This window comes from Fringilla coelebs (assembly GCF_963513975.1).
Source record: "Fringilla coelebs genome assembly, chromosome: 1".
Taxonomy (NCBI): Eukaryota; Metazoa; Chordata; class Aves; order Passeriformes; family Fringillidae; genus Fringilla; species Fringilla coelebs.
The window spans coordinates 133,811,538-133,830,373 of record NC_140028.1 but is presented as its reverse complement, the minus strand read 5'-3'; the positions used below and the strand labels follow the sequence as shown (position 1 = coordinate 133,830,373).

Below are 18,836 nucleotides of genomic sequence, written 5' to 3'. Positions count from 1 at the left end.
GATTAGGTAAACTTTACCACTGACTCTGTTACAGAAAAATGTTCTTGCTCAAATATCTACAGGACAGTGCTTTTAAACTATTGGAAGGTAATATCTTCAAATTTTACCATCTGAATATTTAAGCACTTCTCCAGCAACAACAGTTAGTAAAAAACAGTACTTCCTCCTAAGTAGCTTTTTTTCAGGAACAGTATTAAAAATTGAGTGGTAGGTTCTTTTTTTCCTAAATTGCTGTGGTTTATTGTATTACATGGATTTTATGTAAGTCTCTTGGCTCTTCACAAGCTCTAGCAGGCAAGTGAGGATTATTAAGATAGGACTCTTCCAAGGATGGTATGAAGCCAATCTTAAGTAACAGCATCTAGATATAGTTTTTTGTCAGGAGAGAAGATAATCTATCAAGTTGCAATTTATGCTAGCAGATAAGGCATGAGTTTTTTGACTAATTCAACAAACTGTAAATAACCAATATAACTCCAACAAATTTTCTTCAGGCCAAATTTATGATATATCACATTTGTAAGAGCAACAGATTGTGTGATACAAGTTAGATACTGTGAAGTATTCTACAACTGGAAAATCTCTGAGGAAAAATAATGTCATTAGAAAATGTTGCTCCATTAAAATTAATTTATTTCTATAGTTATGATTATTTCAGAATTACAAGTACTCAAAATATATAATTTGAAATTTTCCCTATTATGTTATACTATGCATGAAACTGCGCGTGTAATCCTTAAGATATGGCTAAAAAAGGTGATTAACATATTATGGATAGAACAAATGCCTATTTATGCACATAGTCTGAAGCTCATTGAATTACATTCCAAAATATTATTTGCCTGAGCCTATTTAGAGAAAATAAACAAAACTCTCATTGAGCTTGAGACTGAACAAATGTCACCCATGTGAACATATTATTTCACTTGAAGCTTCAATCAGCATGTGTTTAATTCTTCCAGAAGGTGCTTATCACAATGACAATAATGACAGAAATAGTTTCTTGAACAGCACGACAACTAGGTCATACACAGGCTGTCCTATCTGAACAACAAGAGCTGTATTAATAAAAAGAAAGGTTATCAAAGAAGATTTTTCTAACCTTCATATTGGCATTTATTTAACAATTGTAATTCCTAGTTGCCCCTTAGTCCTTAAGTTCTGCTGATATTTCTATCAGAATCTGTATTTGCATGTATACTTTCCTTTTTTTCTGATATGGTACCATATCCTACATTTTGTTTTCAGAGTAAACCACTGCTTTTCTCACAGAAAAAACAGGACATTTTAAGACCTTAAAATTATTTTTCTGCATAGATCAAATACTTGTGTAGCAGAAGTGAGTTTGTAAATGCTCGAAGAAAATTTTAGTGAGGGAAATGTGGTACACGTTTGTATTTTATGAAGAGCTCAAAGATAAAAAAACCTAACAACTTTCTTTGAAAATAATTGTGAACTACTTTGATACTCATAAAAGTCTTTGATCCCAAACTAATGGCTTCTCTGATTTTTTTCATACAGAAGAAAACAAATATAGTGGAATGGCAATAGATTCCTCTCAACTGTGGTTCAGCTCCTCAATGCCAGTAATATTCTGAATTGCTATAATTATTTGTAAGTTCAGCTTCTAGTTAAAACACAAAACTATTGTCTAGAAACCATAAGAAAAAGAAAATATGTCAGATACATTGAAATATGAAATGCCGCAATTTTCCTTGCCCTCTGAAAAGAGAGCATGCATGACATATAGTTGATATATAATTGTGTAATAGCATACCTCCATGAATGCATTCTGGGGTGAAAGAAATATCATCAAGAGCAAATTCTGTGGGTTGACTCCACCCCACTTCAGCTTCAAAGGCAACTCTGAAAAGGCTGTTACTGGAGAGAACTACACTTCCATACATCCATTTGTTTTCCTCATTTCTACTAGAAGACCACATAAGGATATCCGTTCCATGTTCTTCAACTGTGTAGATCTGTTGATGACAGAAATGAATCTGCATTAAGAAACAGGAGTGCAGCTTGGGAGAGTAGCACAGCCTAAGTGCAGCAGTGCACCTCCCTGTCTGGACACTACTGACCCTCCTACATGTGGTTCAGATACATTTCATATTTGTGATGACCAAATGTTACTGAATACTTTTGCTAATGCTAGTTCAGCTTCCAATATAAAGCTACTGTAAAAGAAAACAAACAAACAAACCAACAGCTAACCCAATCACTAATTGCAAAATCTACAAAGTCTCAGCCTGACATACAGAAGATAATGAGTAAAGATTTAACCCCAAATTCATTTAAAAATTGAAGAAAGACTGAAAGACTGAGAAGGATCTTGAGCTATCCTTTAAATGGTGACCTCCTTATAGATAGACTGAGCGAAGATTTTAGAGGTATGAATAAAAGACTTGGCAACTAGGGATTTAAGTCTGTCATCTGGTACTAGCAATTTCTAGTATGGAGACAGTCACAGAAAGTTATTGCAAACATATTTAGCAAAGGCATGAATAAAAATACATAAATATTTAAATACTGAAATCAATAAGTATAGCAATGAATGAAGTCCCAATTAACCAACAACTAGTGAATTTATGCCAAGAACATGAAACTGGAAAATACAGAGGTATTTTCTTTTTCCACTCAGGTGTTATAAAGTCCTTATCCAATCTGACCAGGTAAAAAAAAAAAAAAGAAAAAGAACTGGAGAAAAGAAAGTAAGCATATTCTAACCATTCCAGATGGTAACCATTTCTTTAAGGGACTGAATATTATAATCACTATCCATCCTCTTATCACTTTCAGAAACATAATTCTCTTAAACTAATATTCCAGTGACCTTTAGGTTCATGATGCCAACTGAATGCCCCAGTTTAATAATGGAACAGAAACCCCAAGACCCAAGAAAGTTATGAACTTGAGTCCATGCTAATTATCTGTATAATTCAGTAAGTTCCATTCTCCCAGTCCACCTGGTGGGACAAAGCTAAAAACCCCAATGGGACCCTAAATACCACATATTTTGTAGAATTTGTGTATTGATTAAAATATCTATGATGCCTGAAAACTCTTGCAAGTTATTTTAATTTTGGAGCAAGGGAGCAAGAAAGAACGCTGACATAGAGTAACTCAAACCAGGACCAAGTTTTGTCAAGCCTGATATTTGGTTACAGGACTGTGTAACAGCAATATCTCGCCGCTGTCTTCCTAAAAGCACACCTCTTGCAGGGCTAAAAGGACAGGTGCTGAGAAGAAATAGATGGTTCAGCCCATAAAATAAAATTAAAAACTGTGTGTAGCAGTTTTTCACATTACCAGGCTCTGAGGTCTTAATAAACTGAAACTCTTAATTAGAGAAACCCTTAATGTGAGGTTAGGACAGTGTTAAAGACCTGTGTGTGTCTCTGGAACCATTCACTATTTCACCAACCATGAAATATGACAATCTCGATGATCTGGAATTTTACAGCATATAACAATGCTTGGCTTTAGCTATAAGCAGTGATATTTACTTTTGGAAGGTAAATATTGAGGTAATATCCCTTTCAGTATATCTCATTGTTGAGTCTCACAGCTGCACAAATAGCTGTTGAGAAAGTGGGAAGAATCCAAAATATTTGAAGACAATATTAGCATCTTTCTTACAGGATACTTAAAGAATGTCACATTGTTTAAAGCCAGATTTTTTTTTCCAGTTCTTTTGGTCAGGTTAGTAGGAGAATTTTCTCATACTAAAAGTTTCAAGGCACAATAATTGTTTGAACAGGTCTGTCTATGTACAGAGAGATTCATTGCGTCCATACAAAGTCTGGTCTCAGGTGCAGCAAGGACCCATTCTGTGCACATTCAGATCAACCCTGCAGCTCAAGCTCAGTACCAACAATAAACCAGTCAGGAATCCTGCTCTGTGTTCACTGGCCAGTGGGTCTGGAATGGCAGCAAGTCAAACTGGGTCTTAAGACTGACATTTTGATGACATCAGCCCCTGTTCACATAGATGCAAAGTCATCCTACACGCCTTGTCTTTCTTTCCTTTGAGGTTTAACTTACATTTACCACAGAGTAAGGGTATGCAGATATGTAATTACTAATGGATTAATTAACATGCTATGGTAATTTGTGTGAGTCTGTCCTCAGACTGAAGTTTAAACCTGGTTTATAACAATTACATAGGTAATTGAGGAAATTGATATCATTTAGTGTAAATCTCTAAACTGGTACACTGGAAATCTTGGTTGAGCTGAGAACAGTTCTGTTTCATTTGTCATGTACCTTCCTGGGGTAATGCTTCAATCCCACTACGTGCCAAAGTACTCCTGAATACCTGAGTTCTCCAAACGTTTTTCTATCCCCAACTATGCCAGGAAAGGGTCTGTGTTCTTAAATGTCTTCTAAAAAAAGTGAGATGAAATTTCTGAAAGAATAACACATAACTGAAAATGCATGCTAAGTCAGATGAGGTTAAAGGAGAGTTCAGAAAAATGGGAAGCCCAAGGACTCTGTTCCTTTAGCAGGGGATACAGGTCTTATTTTCTCTGAGGCTGTGTCCCGTGAAAGTGAGGAAACATATCTTCTCTCCTGGGGCTACCCATGTCACTCAGTGTTTGAGCATCTTCTGGATCAGGAAGAAGATCAAGTGTATACAAGACTTTTGCTGGCCTGTGCAAACACATGCAGCACATGAAAGGTCAAGCAAATTTTCATGGAAAAGATCTCCCTAGAGCCCTGGAAGGGTACAACTCTGTGGTGCTAATACCTCCAGCACCACCTTTCTGCACAGCATCCTATCTGAAGTGTACAAGCTAGCCTGGTAGTGCAAACAACTTAAGATGTGCAAGAGAAAAAGGCTGGCAAGATGAATCCCACTGAAAGGTATGTAATGGAAGAAAAGCAAACACCAAACAAAAACCAACCAAGCAAAAAAAACCCAAAAAACCAAAACCACAAAACCCTCAAAACAACCAAACAAGTTGTAGCAAAATCCCACTGAACAACTCTGTATTTATAAGTCTGATAAGATTGTTCTGCAGCCTAATACTGATCTAGCTGATCCACAGAGAACAACATTCTTTAGAAAATCCTATTTACTGCCTTAAAGTCTAATTCTCCACAGAGTATCCTGTGTGCTAGAAACTTCTGAATTATTTTTCAGCTTCTATTTCATTTTGAGAATATGGAAAGTACTTTTTAAGGCCATAAAATATAAACTATTTTCTATTTGTTAATCAGCAGTTACAACTCATGGCTATCCTGTACCTTCATCCTGACTTTTCAATATGATGTATTATCTTGCCTGAATCTAGCAGTTGGAATGCTGGAAGGTACTGCATTCCACCTGCCTAATAAATAAGAAACCAATGCAGGTCTGAAGGGTGCATATGTATTCTCCCACCATTGACAACTTAGTGTCTTTAATTACCAGCCGAGGAAACAGGAAAATCTTGAGAAAGAGAACCTGTATTTTCACTTCATTAGGCACCAGAGACTCGTGTCAGCTGAGGAAAATTACCATTGACTCTAGTGAATAATGATGCTAGGTTTTCTGCTTTCCATCTTTGAGATCTTGCTTTTGAACCCTTCATGTTCCTCAGCATCATCATCGCATGTCTTCCTTGGACCGAAGTCTCACCAGAGACAGACTGAAATTGTTTCTAAGTCCAGAAATCAGATTAAAAAATTGTATCATGTTTCATTGCCCCAATAGAGAAGCACTTAAAAAAGTACTTACCTCTTTTCTCTTTATTCCCTAAACCTCTATTTGAAGTAATAAAAATTTTGCCTAAATATTCGTTTAAAGTAAGAAAATATTTAGGTTTTTTGAGTTAAAGTGACCTGTCTTATGCCAAAATTTATTACAAATCAGTTCTTTTAGTATCAACAAATACGAAGGCAGAAAACTGATATATTAGCTATACTATCACATCAGGAATTAATTTCAGTTTTAATTCTCCACTGTATGAGTATGGCAGACTCCTGAGGTAAATGAGCAAAGCAGCATAATAAACACTGGGTGTTTTCAGTCTAACTGACAGATGATCAATAGAATTTCCATTGGGAAGAAACAGATGTGAAAACCACATTCATTTTTTGCTGAAACTGCTCTCCTTCACCATTAAATTCAACAAAGTAGTCATAAGAATGCAAAGAGAAATGTGAAGTTTTTAAAATTTACATTTGCAGCATAATGCAGCCACATTTGTTTGTATTAAGAGGTATTTTTGTCCAGAACATATTGATTGATGTATTAGACCAGGCTTGCATTTATTGCTGCGTAACTCCCCTCTCAAAGACTCTTGCCAAATACTTCTAAGGAAAGCTAGTGGGTTTGTTCTTAGTCATTACAAAGCCATTTTCTTCTCCTGTTGATTAATGACTGATTGAAGTCCTGAAGCAAGAGTATTCAGGTTTCTTTTAAATAGCATCCATTCTATGTTAATGCAAGAGTTGCTGTAAACATTGTGTCTTTCTAAAAATAATAATAATAGCCCAGACTTTTGGTTTCCCTATGAACAAATTACAGAGTTTATAACATTGGAAATGTGAAATTGAAATGTGCATTGTAAATACAGAATGGAAGCATTTTAAGTTCCTTATCCCCTTTCCTCAGTGACTAGCTCCTTTTCTGAGTAAGCATAGGATTGTTCCTGTAACTTTCCACTGTTTTGTGTAGTTCTACCATGTCTATTTCCTATACCATTACAATGTGCATTTTAATCTTTCTTTTACTGATTCCTTGTATGCCATTTTAATCACACATCTCAGTGTGTCCTATATCTGCAGTCCTTTTTTTTTTAAAAAATTCAGACTCGACCAGATAGGTGTCTTTCAGATAAGAACTATATCAGCTTTTGTACTGATGTGATTATATTCTAGCACATTATTCAAACTTCCTATTACAGTTTGACTTCTTTCACCTCCAGTGCGAACTGGAAAAAAAAAAAAATCTTCACAGAGCTGTTGTTTCAGAAGTTTTGGGCTGTTGATTTTATTGCTTTTCTTTTTTGTTCTTTTTAGGCTTTTTCCTTTTTCACTTGAATGGGTACAGTTAATTTATATTCTTGATTTAATAACAGCAACAGTTGATACTGAATAGCTTATTAGTTTGAAAGAATAGAGCAAAATGTCCACAGAGGTAAATTGATTCTGTGATGAGGTGATATTCCTTGCTGAGTGCCTCAATCTGTTGTGAATACGTTTCTAAGTAAAGAGTACATGTAGCAAAGCCATAAACAGGGAACTTTATTTGTATGTGGGAGTCAGACAATTCTTTATGAAATTGAGGCAATTAGAGGAAATTAAACTAGTCTTCTTAAAAAGAAAAAGTCCAATTAAAAAGCAGGCTCTGGCTGTCTGCCTGCTAACTCACACATAGGCCACACACATCTACTTATTCACAAATGCTAAGTGTTCTGTGATGCTTGAAAACATTCAAAAGCTCCTTCAAAGGATCTCATCATCAGTCTTGCATGCTGTAAGGTCCAGGATACTTGAATTTAAACAGATAGTTAATCATAGATAATCTCACAGTGTTTCAGCTATCAACAGGTCAAAAAAAAAGAATTTATGTTTGCTTTTTACTGCTGCTTATATGAACTTCATGAAATACAGCTTTTTTTTTAATCAATAAGTAAATTTACGGCAATACTCAGAGTAATAAACTAGGTGTTAGAGATAAAATTGATTTGCAAAATCCCATCCTGAAAAAAATTACTAAAAAAAGAAAAGGAAAAGAAGAAAAAAGAAAAAAAGAAAAAGAAGAAAAAGAAAAAGAAAAAGAAAAAGAAAAAGAAAAAGAAAAAGAAAAAGAAAAAGAAAAAGAAAAAGAAAAAGAAAAAGAAAAAAAGAAAAAGAAAAAGAAAAAGAAAAGAAAAAGAAAAAAGGTGGCATGGAGGATAACATTATCCTTGGGCTGGATGTAAGGAGAAGATAGTGAAAAGTTTACCAGGGGCACAAGTTGCCCCTAGAGGCTGAGTAGTCTCCATTTATGGACATTTTCAATACTGGGTAAATTTCTGAGCCACCCAGCATCATCTTGTAGCTGACTCTGCTTAGAGCAGGGGGTTGGGTGAGAGACCACCTGAGGCCCTTCCAGCCTAACTGCACTACAATCCCATGGAACAGTGCTATGATTATCTTTTCCAGTGGAGAAAACAGGGGTAAAAATTTCCTGACTTAATTCAATGTCCAAGACTACAAAAATATTGTTGTTCACTTTTAACACATACTAACTTATATTCTGTACTGACTAAAAAAATTAACATTATCTGTATTTTCAAAATTTAACACACTCCACAGATAGGAGTTTTTCTCAGGTCACTTGAAAAGGAATTGTGCAGCATATTTATACACTGAGTCACATGAAGTGAGCTGTTTGCCAAAGGGTCACATCCCTGCTTGGGCTGTTACTGAATTACTTAACAACCAACAGTGTACTTGTTAAGGATGTTTGGGAAACAGCAAGATGACAGTTTCATAGAAACTTGGGCTATAATTGTTAATACAGTAAAATACCTCATTTCCAATTGTTTTAATAAAACACCTTCTGCACACAGTCACATTACTATTTTTACTATTTTCTAGAAATAATTTTAACCACTAAACATTAGAAATTGTCTCTCTTTTATGTTAGAGTGAATTCTGCAGAGAACTGTGCTGGTACTGGGTGGGTTTTAGCATGCTAGTCAAATGTGTAGTGTTAATTCTTACACATGTAGTGAAAGGACTTCAAGTGGAATGAAAACTAAAGCAGAACTGTGACTTGATCTTGTCAGGACAAGATTTGTGTAGTGGCAGTAAGTTGGGATGAAGTTTAGTTAATACAAATTCCTGAGATTTTGCTAATCCTAGACACAAAAATGCAAATAGTACTAAAGCAAGTATTATTATGCCATAATGTAGTAGAAGGATTTTTACCTTTAAGACTCCTGTTTGCCTAGAGGGAAACATCCAGAACCAGAAGCGAACTCTGCAGACTCCAAGACTAGGTGGGAAGAATTTGGTGGTAGTTATCCTTGCTCTGTTTCCTTCCTTCTGGGCGGATGAGTTGACATACAAAAATATCTGTCCCTTACCTTAAAAAAAAAAAAAAAAGAAGAAGAAAAACATTTAGAGTTTTTCAATAATATCTTATTCTTTAGTTTATAAGCTTTTTTATAAACTCAGATGCTACTATTTTTTTTTCTTTTTGTCACATACATGTATACCATACCATACTTGTATGGCAATCTTCCTTGCTAATGCTTTGTGTGTTTCACAGAATTTCAGAATAGCCTGGGTTGGAAGGGGTCTTAAAAATCATCTAGTTCCAACCCCATGCCATGGGCAGGGATGCCACCCACTGCATCAGGCTTCTCAGAACACATCCAGGCTGGCCTTGAACACTTCCAAGGATGGGGCATCCACAGTTTCTGCACAAATTTTTTCCAGAGTCTCATTGTCTTCTGAGTAAAGAATTTCTTTATAATTTCCTAATTTCTAATCTAAGTCTCTCCTCTTTTGGTATACAAACATGTTACTTGTCCTAGATGTCCCTTGTGCTAAACAGAATCATAGAATAATCTGACTTGGAAGAGATGCACAAGGATCATCCAAGTCCAGCTCCTGGCCCTGCAGAGCCCCCCAAATGTCACACCATGTGCCTGAGAGCATTGTCCAAATGCATCCTGAGCTCTGTCAGGCTGGTGCTGTGACCACTTCCTTGGGGACCTGTTCCAGTGCCCAGCCACACTCAGGGTGAAGAACCTTTTCTTAATGTCCAACCTAAACCTGATGGATTGATAGATATTTCAAAGTATTACAGGCTGTAGGGAATTCTGACAAACAATTCCTCTGTAGTTAATGTGAGTATATCTTGCCTGGGTAATTTAAAAGTAAATTACAAATCTGGTTAATTTTGTAAACACTTTGCTCTAATTTTGTTTTCCTTTTGCATCACTTTTTATTTACTGTGTTTTTCTTACAATTGCTGGGTAATTTCACAGAAACAAAGAACTAATTAAATGAGAGAAACTGAAATAGAAAAACACACAAAACCTCCTTAAAAAGCCAGGGGCTAGTGGTTGTTTTGTTATCTCATTGCATCAAAGTAACAGCAAGGAAGCAAGTCAAACTACTTATTTGCAAGAAACAGCTTGCCTGGAACAGCTGCAGTAGTTTCTACCTCTACCTTGTGTGTTCTGTCCCTTTCTTGGAGGAATGTAAATTCCAGATTTACAGCCTGCGACATAAAGTGGTAGGAATGTCTGCAGAAACTGTGATTTTTGGTAGATAAGCAGTTCTCTCATGATCAGGTGAGCAGCTCTGGCAGCAGGTACAGAATAAAGGGAAAGGGAGAACAAACGAGTTGGACAGAAGTGGCTACAGCCACTCATGATAAGGTGTCTCTATTGATTTTGAAAACATAAAATTAAAAAAAAAAGTCAAAACCTGGAGATGATGCTGCTCACAATCCCAAGAGAAAAACAGTAAAAATATTGATACTTCTGGATTGGATATTAACTATATTTTGCTGATTAGATGGAAATTAAGATAGGGATTCTAACTATCAAGGCTTCTGGAAAGAAAGTTAACTTAAATAGAGATTGGTACATTTGTGATGGAAATTAATATCCCACCCGGATATATTGTATACTATAAAGAATATTTATTTAATATTTATTATTTAAATATTCATTTAATATTTATGTAATACAATATATAATTATGCTCACTATATTTCAGAGATTACTGTAATTGCCTATCAATTTATTTCACTCTCCTGAAAATCAACAGGCATCGTGGTAGCAGTTTGTCAGAAATTTCTTGGGAAGAACTTCCATAATAACATTTCTAGCAAGCCAGTGTCAGGGAGGTAAGTTAAATCAAGGTAAGAGCCTCAAGCATTTCACACACAGCCCCACGCTTTGCTCCTCATCCTGCATATGGTTTCATGTTTTTATAAAATTCAGAAGGATGGGAGCACACTTCAGGAAAAGCAGATTATTTAAAATATTGACAAGGAGAAGAGTATTACTATAGCCAGTTAAATTTCATCCGAAAATTCATCTCTTAATGTCAGAAGCTGACATTATGTGGCTGTTATTGGAGTTGAATACAAAGGAATAGTATCATTCCAGTTGCATGAGACCTAAAATGATTATCTAGTCCAACTGGTTTATCAGTTCAGGTCTGCCCAAGATAAAGCATGTTGCTAAGGGCATTGCCCAAAAGCCTCCTAAACACTGAAAGGCTGGGGGCACTCAACACCTCTAGGAAACCTGTTCCATCCAGTGTTTGGCCTCCCCATTGGTAAAGAAATGCTTACTTTTGTCCAGTCTGAACCATTCCCATGTATCAGCTGATCACACTGAGATGTGCTGTTGTCTTGGCACAGATCTACATTTTTTGTAGGTTTTATTTAAAATTCTGTGAATATTTCATTTTCCCAGAAGTAATGCAGTACACATGGCAATACCTGGTGTGTGGTCAGTATGAGGATGTGTTTGCCCTGTGACAGCACCGTTGCTAATATTCCAGTCAAAATCATCAGTAGTGTCTTGTGTTAATCCACATGCAGTTGTCCAATCTGGATCTTGTGTTTCAAAGTTACAGCTTCCAGAAATACTTGTGTAATAACCTGAAAATACAGCAAAAAGTAAATTATCATCCCAGCTCTACATAAAGGTGCTATAGTGTGCACACTAAAAATGGAAATGAAAAGGACTCTCTATGGCTAACACTGTGATTCCCTGAATTTCATGCATGGGCATAAATAATATGTGATAGTTAATGAGGAAAGGAAAAGCTCATTCTTCACTTTAAGAGCAGGTATAAACGTTATTACAGATGAACGCCCATGACAAGCCAATGACTTCGCCAAATTTAGTTCATATCCAAGGTAAATGGAAAGAATGATTTCCAGACAATTAGCTAAAACTGGACTGGGCTTCCATAGGGGTATTTTTCATAAGCATATGTTGGCCTTGTGAACATTACGTCTGATGGCAGCTTTATGATGAGGGATATGTTCTAGTGATTAGGACACTGACTAAATTCAGGAGGTCTGAGTTAAACTGCTCACTTCTAACGCTGCTGCCTCAGGTTACTTTGGAAAAGTAATTAATCAACAAAATGATATAAAAGGTGTGGTACAGATGAATCAAATAGCACCACAATCTCTTCTGTTGGCTCCAAAACATCTTTTCCTTAGTTATAAAGCAGAGGCAGCTACACAATTGCAGAATGTGACTGTGGACAACACGTGTGAGGAGACCTCAGAAAAATGTTACAAACAATTAAGCCTCACAATCAGCCATGCATTTTACACACAGGTCTGACTGTGACTGTTCAGAATGGGTTTGAGGATTTAGACTATGTTCCTTTAAAAATTCTGCAATATTAGAATACAACTATTTATGTATCATTGTCTGGGTAAGAAGGATATAGATAAAAATAATAAATTTAATTACCTCTTATTATTCTGTTTTGGTTTTTTTTCCCTGTTTTCTACTTTGATGCTAAAAGAAAAACTGAGACCATTCTTTATGAAAATATTATCATAAAACTGCTTATGACTAAAGTCTGCACACACCCTGTAACCCCATGGACTTTTGTTCTCTGAAAAAAAAAAAAGTGTCTCCTGTGTTAAATGCATCAGACAAATATCTTAAAAGATGTATAATTTTGATTCAATATAGGTTTTTCACTGGATCCAAATCCTGTATGCTAGGGGGAGAATTTGCACTGTCCTGTAATGTAGTTACTGTACTACAAGGACTGAAGCGTCTCTCTAAGCACACATCTGCATTGGCAGTGTCAATAACCTCACACACAGGAAGAACAAAGGGAGCCCATTATTTAAAAAAAGAAAGTACATTTTCTTGTTCATCTCTAACAAGATTAAAGTCCAAATCTATTTAGGATTTACACTAGTCATAACAGAATACCTGACTTCAGGTTTTTTACCCTAATATATTAGCAATGCATTCAGAAGGCAATTATTAATAAATATTTATGATCAGTAGTTACTGGGTTGACAAAGTCATGTGACCCATCTGCACCTGCTAGTTGGTTTTTTTCCATGGGTAAGCATACCCTATTTAGAAGCCAGTAGAAGAAAATTGCTCCATTTATTGGAAAAATTGCTTTTATTTCAATAATTCAAGCACTCCTCTAGTTGGTTCATCAACACTGAGGTTTGCTATTAATCAAATCTGTCTGCATAGTTGGCTGCAATTCATGAAAATTGAAACTGCTTTCATGTGTGGTTTTTTCACCTCGGTACTTCCAGCAGCATACTGAAAGAGAATCAAAATTTTGCAAGATTGCCTGGCTGGACTGAATGAAACATAGAGTAAGTGATTGCCACCAGTTTATTAAAAAAAAGTCCACCAGCCTACGTGGATGCAGTTCATTTCATGCAGGTTCTGTTGTAAATCCTGCATACAGGAATTGCTGCTGAGTAGATTATGGTCCATTTACTTCTTTGGAATTACACTTGTATAAAACTATAGTAGAATGTGAAATAAGCTCAGACCTTGAGCTCAGTGCAGGGGAAAAAACTGCAGACAAATGTGGCCATAACCACTTGTGATGGGACAGGTTGGGCTATGAAGAGATTTCTCTGTCCCTGTTATACTTTTCTGATTAAGCAGCTCCTGTTGTCTTTTCATTTAAAAAATCAGGTTTCCATATCTAGGAGGCATTATGTGCCCTTTAATGTTGTTTATTCCCATCTATAAGATATATGCTCAGGGAAAATGTGTGTTTCTCTAAATATAAGGCATCATTTGTTGGGACTAAAATAGAGCAGACAGGGAAATATTATACCTGGGGCTTATCTGAGTATTCTGAATGTCAGATTACTGTATCTCTGCATTACACTTTGGTAGAGACAGCAAGACTAAAGTCTGATGAAAATATTTTGATATATCTACAGCCTTTCCATCAACAACAAAAAAGATATTGCAGCCTATTTTTTTTAAAGTGAATATCAGCAATTATTTTTTTGTCCCCTTGGAAAAGCTTTTCTTCAGTATAGCAAAGATTGAGTTGCTTTACTGTGATTCAAGATAATTTGTGGCCTGAAATTTTTCAATCTATTATCTGACTAAGAGTCCTTCCAGAAGACACAGAACACCCTCCCCCAAGGAAGCTGCTATATTCTCTAACAATATTTAGAGAATAAATCAAGGGTCTCCATAGTTTTCTGAATATCTCTCCTGAACTGTTCACTTCAGACAGTAATTCAATTTAGTGTGTATCTGTTAGGTCTGGAAAATATTACAAGGGTGAGTTTACAGAGCATTTTGCTGCACTAACTTTACCAACTCCTGAAAAGTACTAAAGCTTTATACAAGAAATACAGGTTAGCTGTTTAAAAACTATCTTGGAGTCTACTTCTAAAAACCTAGTATTTTTAAGTTATCATTCAATGTAAATTCATTTCCATGAATATGATTCACAAAGTTCACTGCAACACAAAGTACTACAAGAGGTAGAGATCAGAAATAGTGACACCATCTTCAGCTTTTATGCTTCAGAACTGATGTTTAATTTTATGAAAGGGAAAAATTCCAAGTTAAATCTCCTGTAGTGAGATTTAGAGTCCTAGAATGTCCTCTAGTGTGATATAGACATCTTAGCATCGTTTTTAGTAAATATGTAGGTCTGTAGCCTGGTAAAAACATTTTAATGTGCATTGTCCAATAAAGGGTCATTACTTTTGTAGTCCTGCTCACTCGAGCATGTAGCAACCATACGCAAGAAAAAAGGCCCTTGATTTTCAAAGGGTCACAAAATATTGGTTTATTTCAGTGAAGTACTTCTACTTCCACAAAGGATGAACATTGAATTGATGTGTGGATTCATTTACTCTATCTAGCAAGTTTACTTTTCAGCATACCTGCATTATGGCAGAATTTGACCCTCCAGCTCAAAGATTAACATTTAGACTGATTACTGAGCTGCATATATGGTCTACTTAATTTTCCTACTCCGAATATCCAGTCCAGACAGTAAATGTAAATAAACAAAGATGTGGAACAGGAACTAAGGCACAATGCTTTACTGCTTCTGAGTTTCAGGCCTGAATTGGAAGGCCCATTAACTTGATCCAGATTTTCAAATGGAGCTGTGTCCTTCCATCTCAATCAGCCTCAGCAAAGAATGCCTTCAGACAAATTGTGTCTCAGTATTCATTAGGACTTAGGCTAAGATAAACAGACTCAATTTTTTTCTGACTGTTCTGTAATAGAGAAATGACAGTAAAATATTTTCATAGCTCTGAGGTAAAAGCAAGATCAAACTGAAACTGTACTCACACTACTCAAATCACAAAGGAAAAATTCCTTTGAAAGGAAATCAAGTTTCTTTTTAAGTATTCACCTTTTTATGGCAGAATTGTGCCTAAATGTTATTGTATGTAAGTTTTGCTTGCTTAGCTTTTCCATTCAACATTGATATTTCCTTTCAACACCTTTTTACAATAATAAACAAGCTTACTTTTTTTTTCTCAGAGTTAAATTTATTGTAACTCATTGATTTATTCCTCAAGTATGTTTTTAATCCTGAAGTTGGTTTTAGCCTTGGTGTCAGGGGTTTTTTTGAGTATTTAACCTTTGGGTTTAGTTAGTTATACTTTCTCAACTAAACTGTTCTTGATTACTTTTGCAGCAAATATCTTTGAAGATGTGATAATATCACACCTTTCAACCTGTGGACAAGGCAACCTGCTTGTGATCATCTTCTAAGTGAATCATCTTTATCAACTCACCTTAACTATGCTACAGAATTTAAAGCTATAATTTTAACTGAAGAATTAGATTAACACACAGAGATACTTACTGCAGTCAGCTTCATCTGATAGGTCTTCACAGTCTGGTTTGTAGTCACAGACGAACTGAGACTCTATGCAATTCTTATTCCCACACACAAAATCAGTGAGAGCAGGGCATTCCCTGGGATTCTCTCCAACTGAAACCAACAGGACATTTAAATCAATATTGCAATTAGATCAAAAAATGTTCTTTTTAATTTTTTAACTATTATACATCATGGCTTCAGGGTTTTACTGCTTCCAACAGATGTTATTTGGTCTCACTCTTTTAATGTTGCATTATATATTTCTAGACTACTGCATTTGCCTTGCCCAAAGCTTCAAAAGTAGGATGTTTTGGCTGGAAGAAAATTGAATTCAGCATCAACATAACTGTTTCCCTGGTATATTTGTTGTGGACATTCTATAAAAAAAGGATTCTGTGAGCTGTTGAAAAGTAGACAGGCTTTTCTGCACATAATTATATTTTTTTGAAAATAACCTTTTAAACCGAGAAAAATCACTGTTATACACATTTGCATAATAAACAAATGTTTAGAGCCTTTATAAGACATTTACCCTTTTTTTTTTTTATAGAATTTAGACAAACTGCTGCTATGATTGCATGAACCACTGAGAATTTTCTCTTAGGGTATTTAATATGCAAATCTGTTTTCCAAAAATTTGTGTTCATCTCTGAAGGTGAGTGAAAATCATCTCATAAAATGAGAGTAACTTGGTAACTTGCACATAAAACATTAGGTTCAAATACAGAGTACTGAGATTCAGCCATCCCTAGACTGTAAGACTAAAAAGGAACTTACCTAAGTTATTTTTTAGTTCAGTGCACTGTATGCATAATTTCAGCCAACAGTAATTGAAACAGTTCTGATAACCCTAAATGCAACACTTCAAAAACACTCTGATAATCTTAGATTGCCTTTCAGTCTATAGCTTCAAGTTCTGCAAAAAGACATTTAGGAGAATTTATTTTGACTGTATTCATTGTAATGTGTTTCATTTTTTCCTTCAAACGTGACTAAAATGTGACATATTGTTAAACACAGTCTGATCAGAACACCATAATATTTGCCTTTGTGCAGGGCCATATTTCCAGAGGAGTAGTTGCTGTTGTCAGGGTATTAATCTCCTCAAATAGTGCTACTTACTGAATTTTACAGACTGAGGAACTGCATTCTCATTGAAGCAGAATAGGAAAAGAGAACTCAACTTTTGGTTTAGTTTCAACATATATTCAAAGTAATAATAAACAGAGTGACAATACAGCAATAAAATGCAATCCAGACATTTTAAATGGATAGTACAAAAAGAAAAAAAAATCACTGCTAACATTGGTTACTTGCAGAGCCTCAATACCTAAATTTTCAGCTTTGAAATACAGAAACCCGTGTGCACTGACACACCAAAAAAAAATCTTTCCAAATTCACATATGTCTGCTGGTTATTTTGTCTTTTAATTTTTCACTGTCAGTTTGATCTGATTAATCACCACAAACAAATTGTCATGAATGTCTAAAATACATGAAAATCTATTGCTGCTTTTTACAGACAATGCACGTGGCAGAGAGCCATCTGCAGAGGAGCAGACTCCTGAGAAAAAAATTGGCTGAGGAATTTGTGATGGTTAAGGCAGTTTTCACTCCACTCCAAAATGATGTGATAAAACCTGATTGGAGGTACCACCAAGAATTCATTAGTATGGCTCATCCTAAATTCTGGAAAGACACATAATAGTCGAGGTTGGCAGAGTCCTCTGAAGACCTCTCTAGTCCAACCCACTGCTTCAGCCACCTCCAGTACAGCAGGTTGTGATGGACCATGTGTAGTTGGGTTTTGGATAATATCAATAGATGGAGCCTCAACAACCTCTTTGGACAACTGCTTGTGCTAGGTGATCCTCGCAATAAAGTGGTTTATTTTGTTCACATGAAATTTCTTGTTTTTTGAATCTGTGCCCATTGCCTTCTGTCAGTAGGCACTTTTGAGAAGAGTCTGAAACCCTTCTCTCCACTCCCTCCTCTGCATTGGAAAATTAAACTACTTCCTTAAGTCACTCAATGGCTTAAATAATTACAGAAATTAGGTAATTGCAGATCCATTAGCATACAGTGATTTTCACTGCATATGGAAGGGTTACATTATCACCATACAGGGGAGTGACCTTTGAAAATCCATGTCTTTGAGACTGATCATATTGCACATTACCTAGACAGAGAAACGTTATGCTATGTTATGTTGTTATGTTACTCTACCATTTATATTTAGCACTTAATTACAGATGTTTTTTTTTAAAAAACAAGCAACTTTATATTAATTCAAACATACCATAAACCAGCATTTAATAATGTTATCCTAAAATAAAACGTGTGATGCCAACAGAGACTTAATGAAAATTTTTATCTCAGCAGGTATGAATGTCATAAACACAAATTTACATATCTGTGAATTTTATCCTTTTGGAGTAAGACCTTTTTTATATGGAATTTTTAGGGCTATCAGGTTACATTTATGATAATGATGGTTTTTCTGCTACAGTCATTGGCAGAGAGAAATAAAATCCCTCTTTAAATCAACATACTGGCACTAGCATTGCACAGTGTAACCAAATATTCTAAATTGTATTTGGAATTATGGCATAAAAAATCAACTTTCCATAGTACACTCATTCTGGCCAAAACTCCTACACCAGCTAAGAATTAAATCAAAACAAGAAATACAGTGCAACTTGACCATAAAATGCAACTTCAGTGTCAGCAAACCCAAAGCTAAAGACAAGTTCACACAGAAGCCATAGCATTGAAGTCTCATTTTTACAAGATATTCTTCAAATATAATATTAAAAAAATCAATTTTATCAGAAAAAAACCACTGAAGAACATATGAGAAAATATGTCAGAAGCTACTTTAAACAAAGAAAAAGAGAGACATTTTAAACAATATCTTGCCCATTTTTAATTTTTGCCCTTAAAATTACAAGGTTGCCAAAATCTGAGATTGTATCTATCAGTACTGAATTTGGAGAACA

The 18,836-nt window shown here is 35.4% G+C and overlaps 1 protein-coding gene across 1 annotated transcript in view; it reads right to left on the bottom strand.

The window, feature by feature from the left end:
- The window catches only part of MALRD1 (MAM and LDL receptor class A domain containing 1), a gene marked incomplete at both ends in the record, with an annotated part of 238,466 nt that overhangs the window by 62,620 nt on the left and 157,010 nt on the right, over window positions 1–18,836 (bottom strand). Inside the window, 4 exons of the mRNA XM_084210137.1 lie at window positions 1,778–1,979; window positions 8,911–9,068; window positions 11,450–11,611; window positions 15,820–15,948. Coding sequence (XP_084066263.1) covers window positions 1,778–1,979; window positions 8,911–9,068; window positions 11,450–11,611; window positions 15,820–15,948 — 651 coding nt within the window. The remainder of the gene's footprint in view (window positions 1–1,777; window positions 1,980–8,910; window positions 9,069–11,449; window positions 11,612–15,819; window positions 15,949–18,836) is intronic.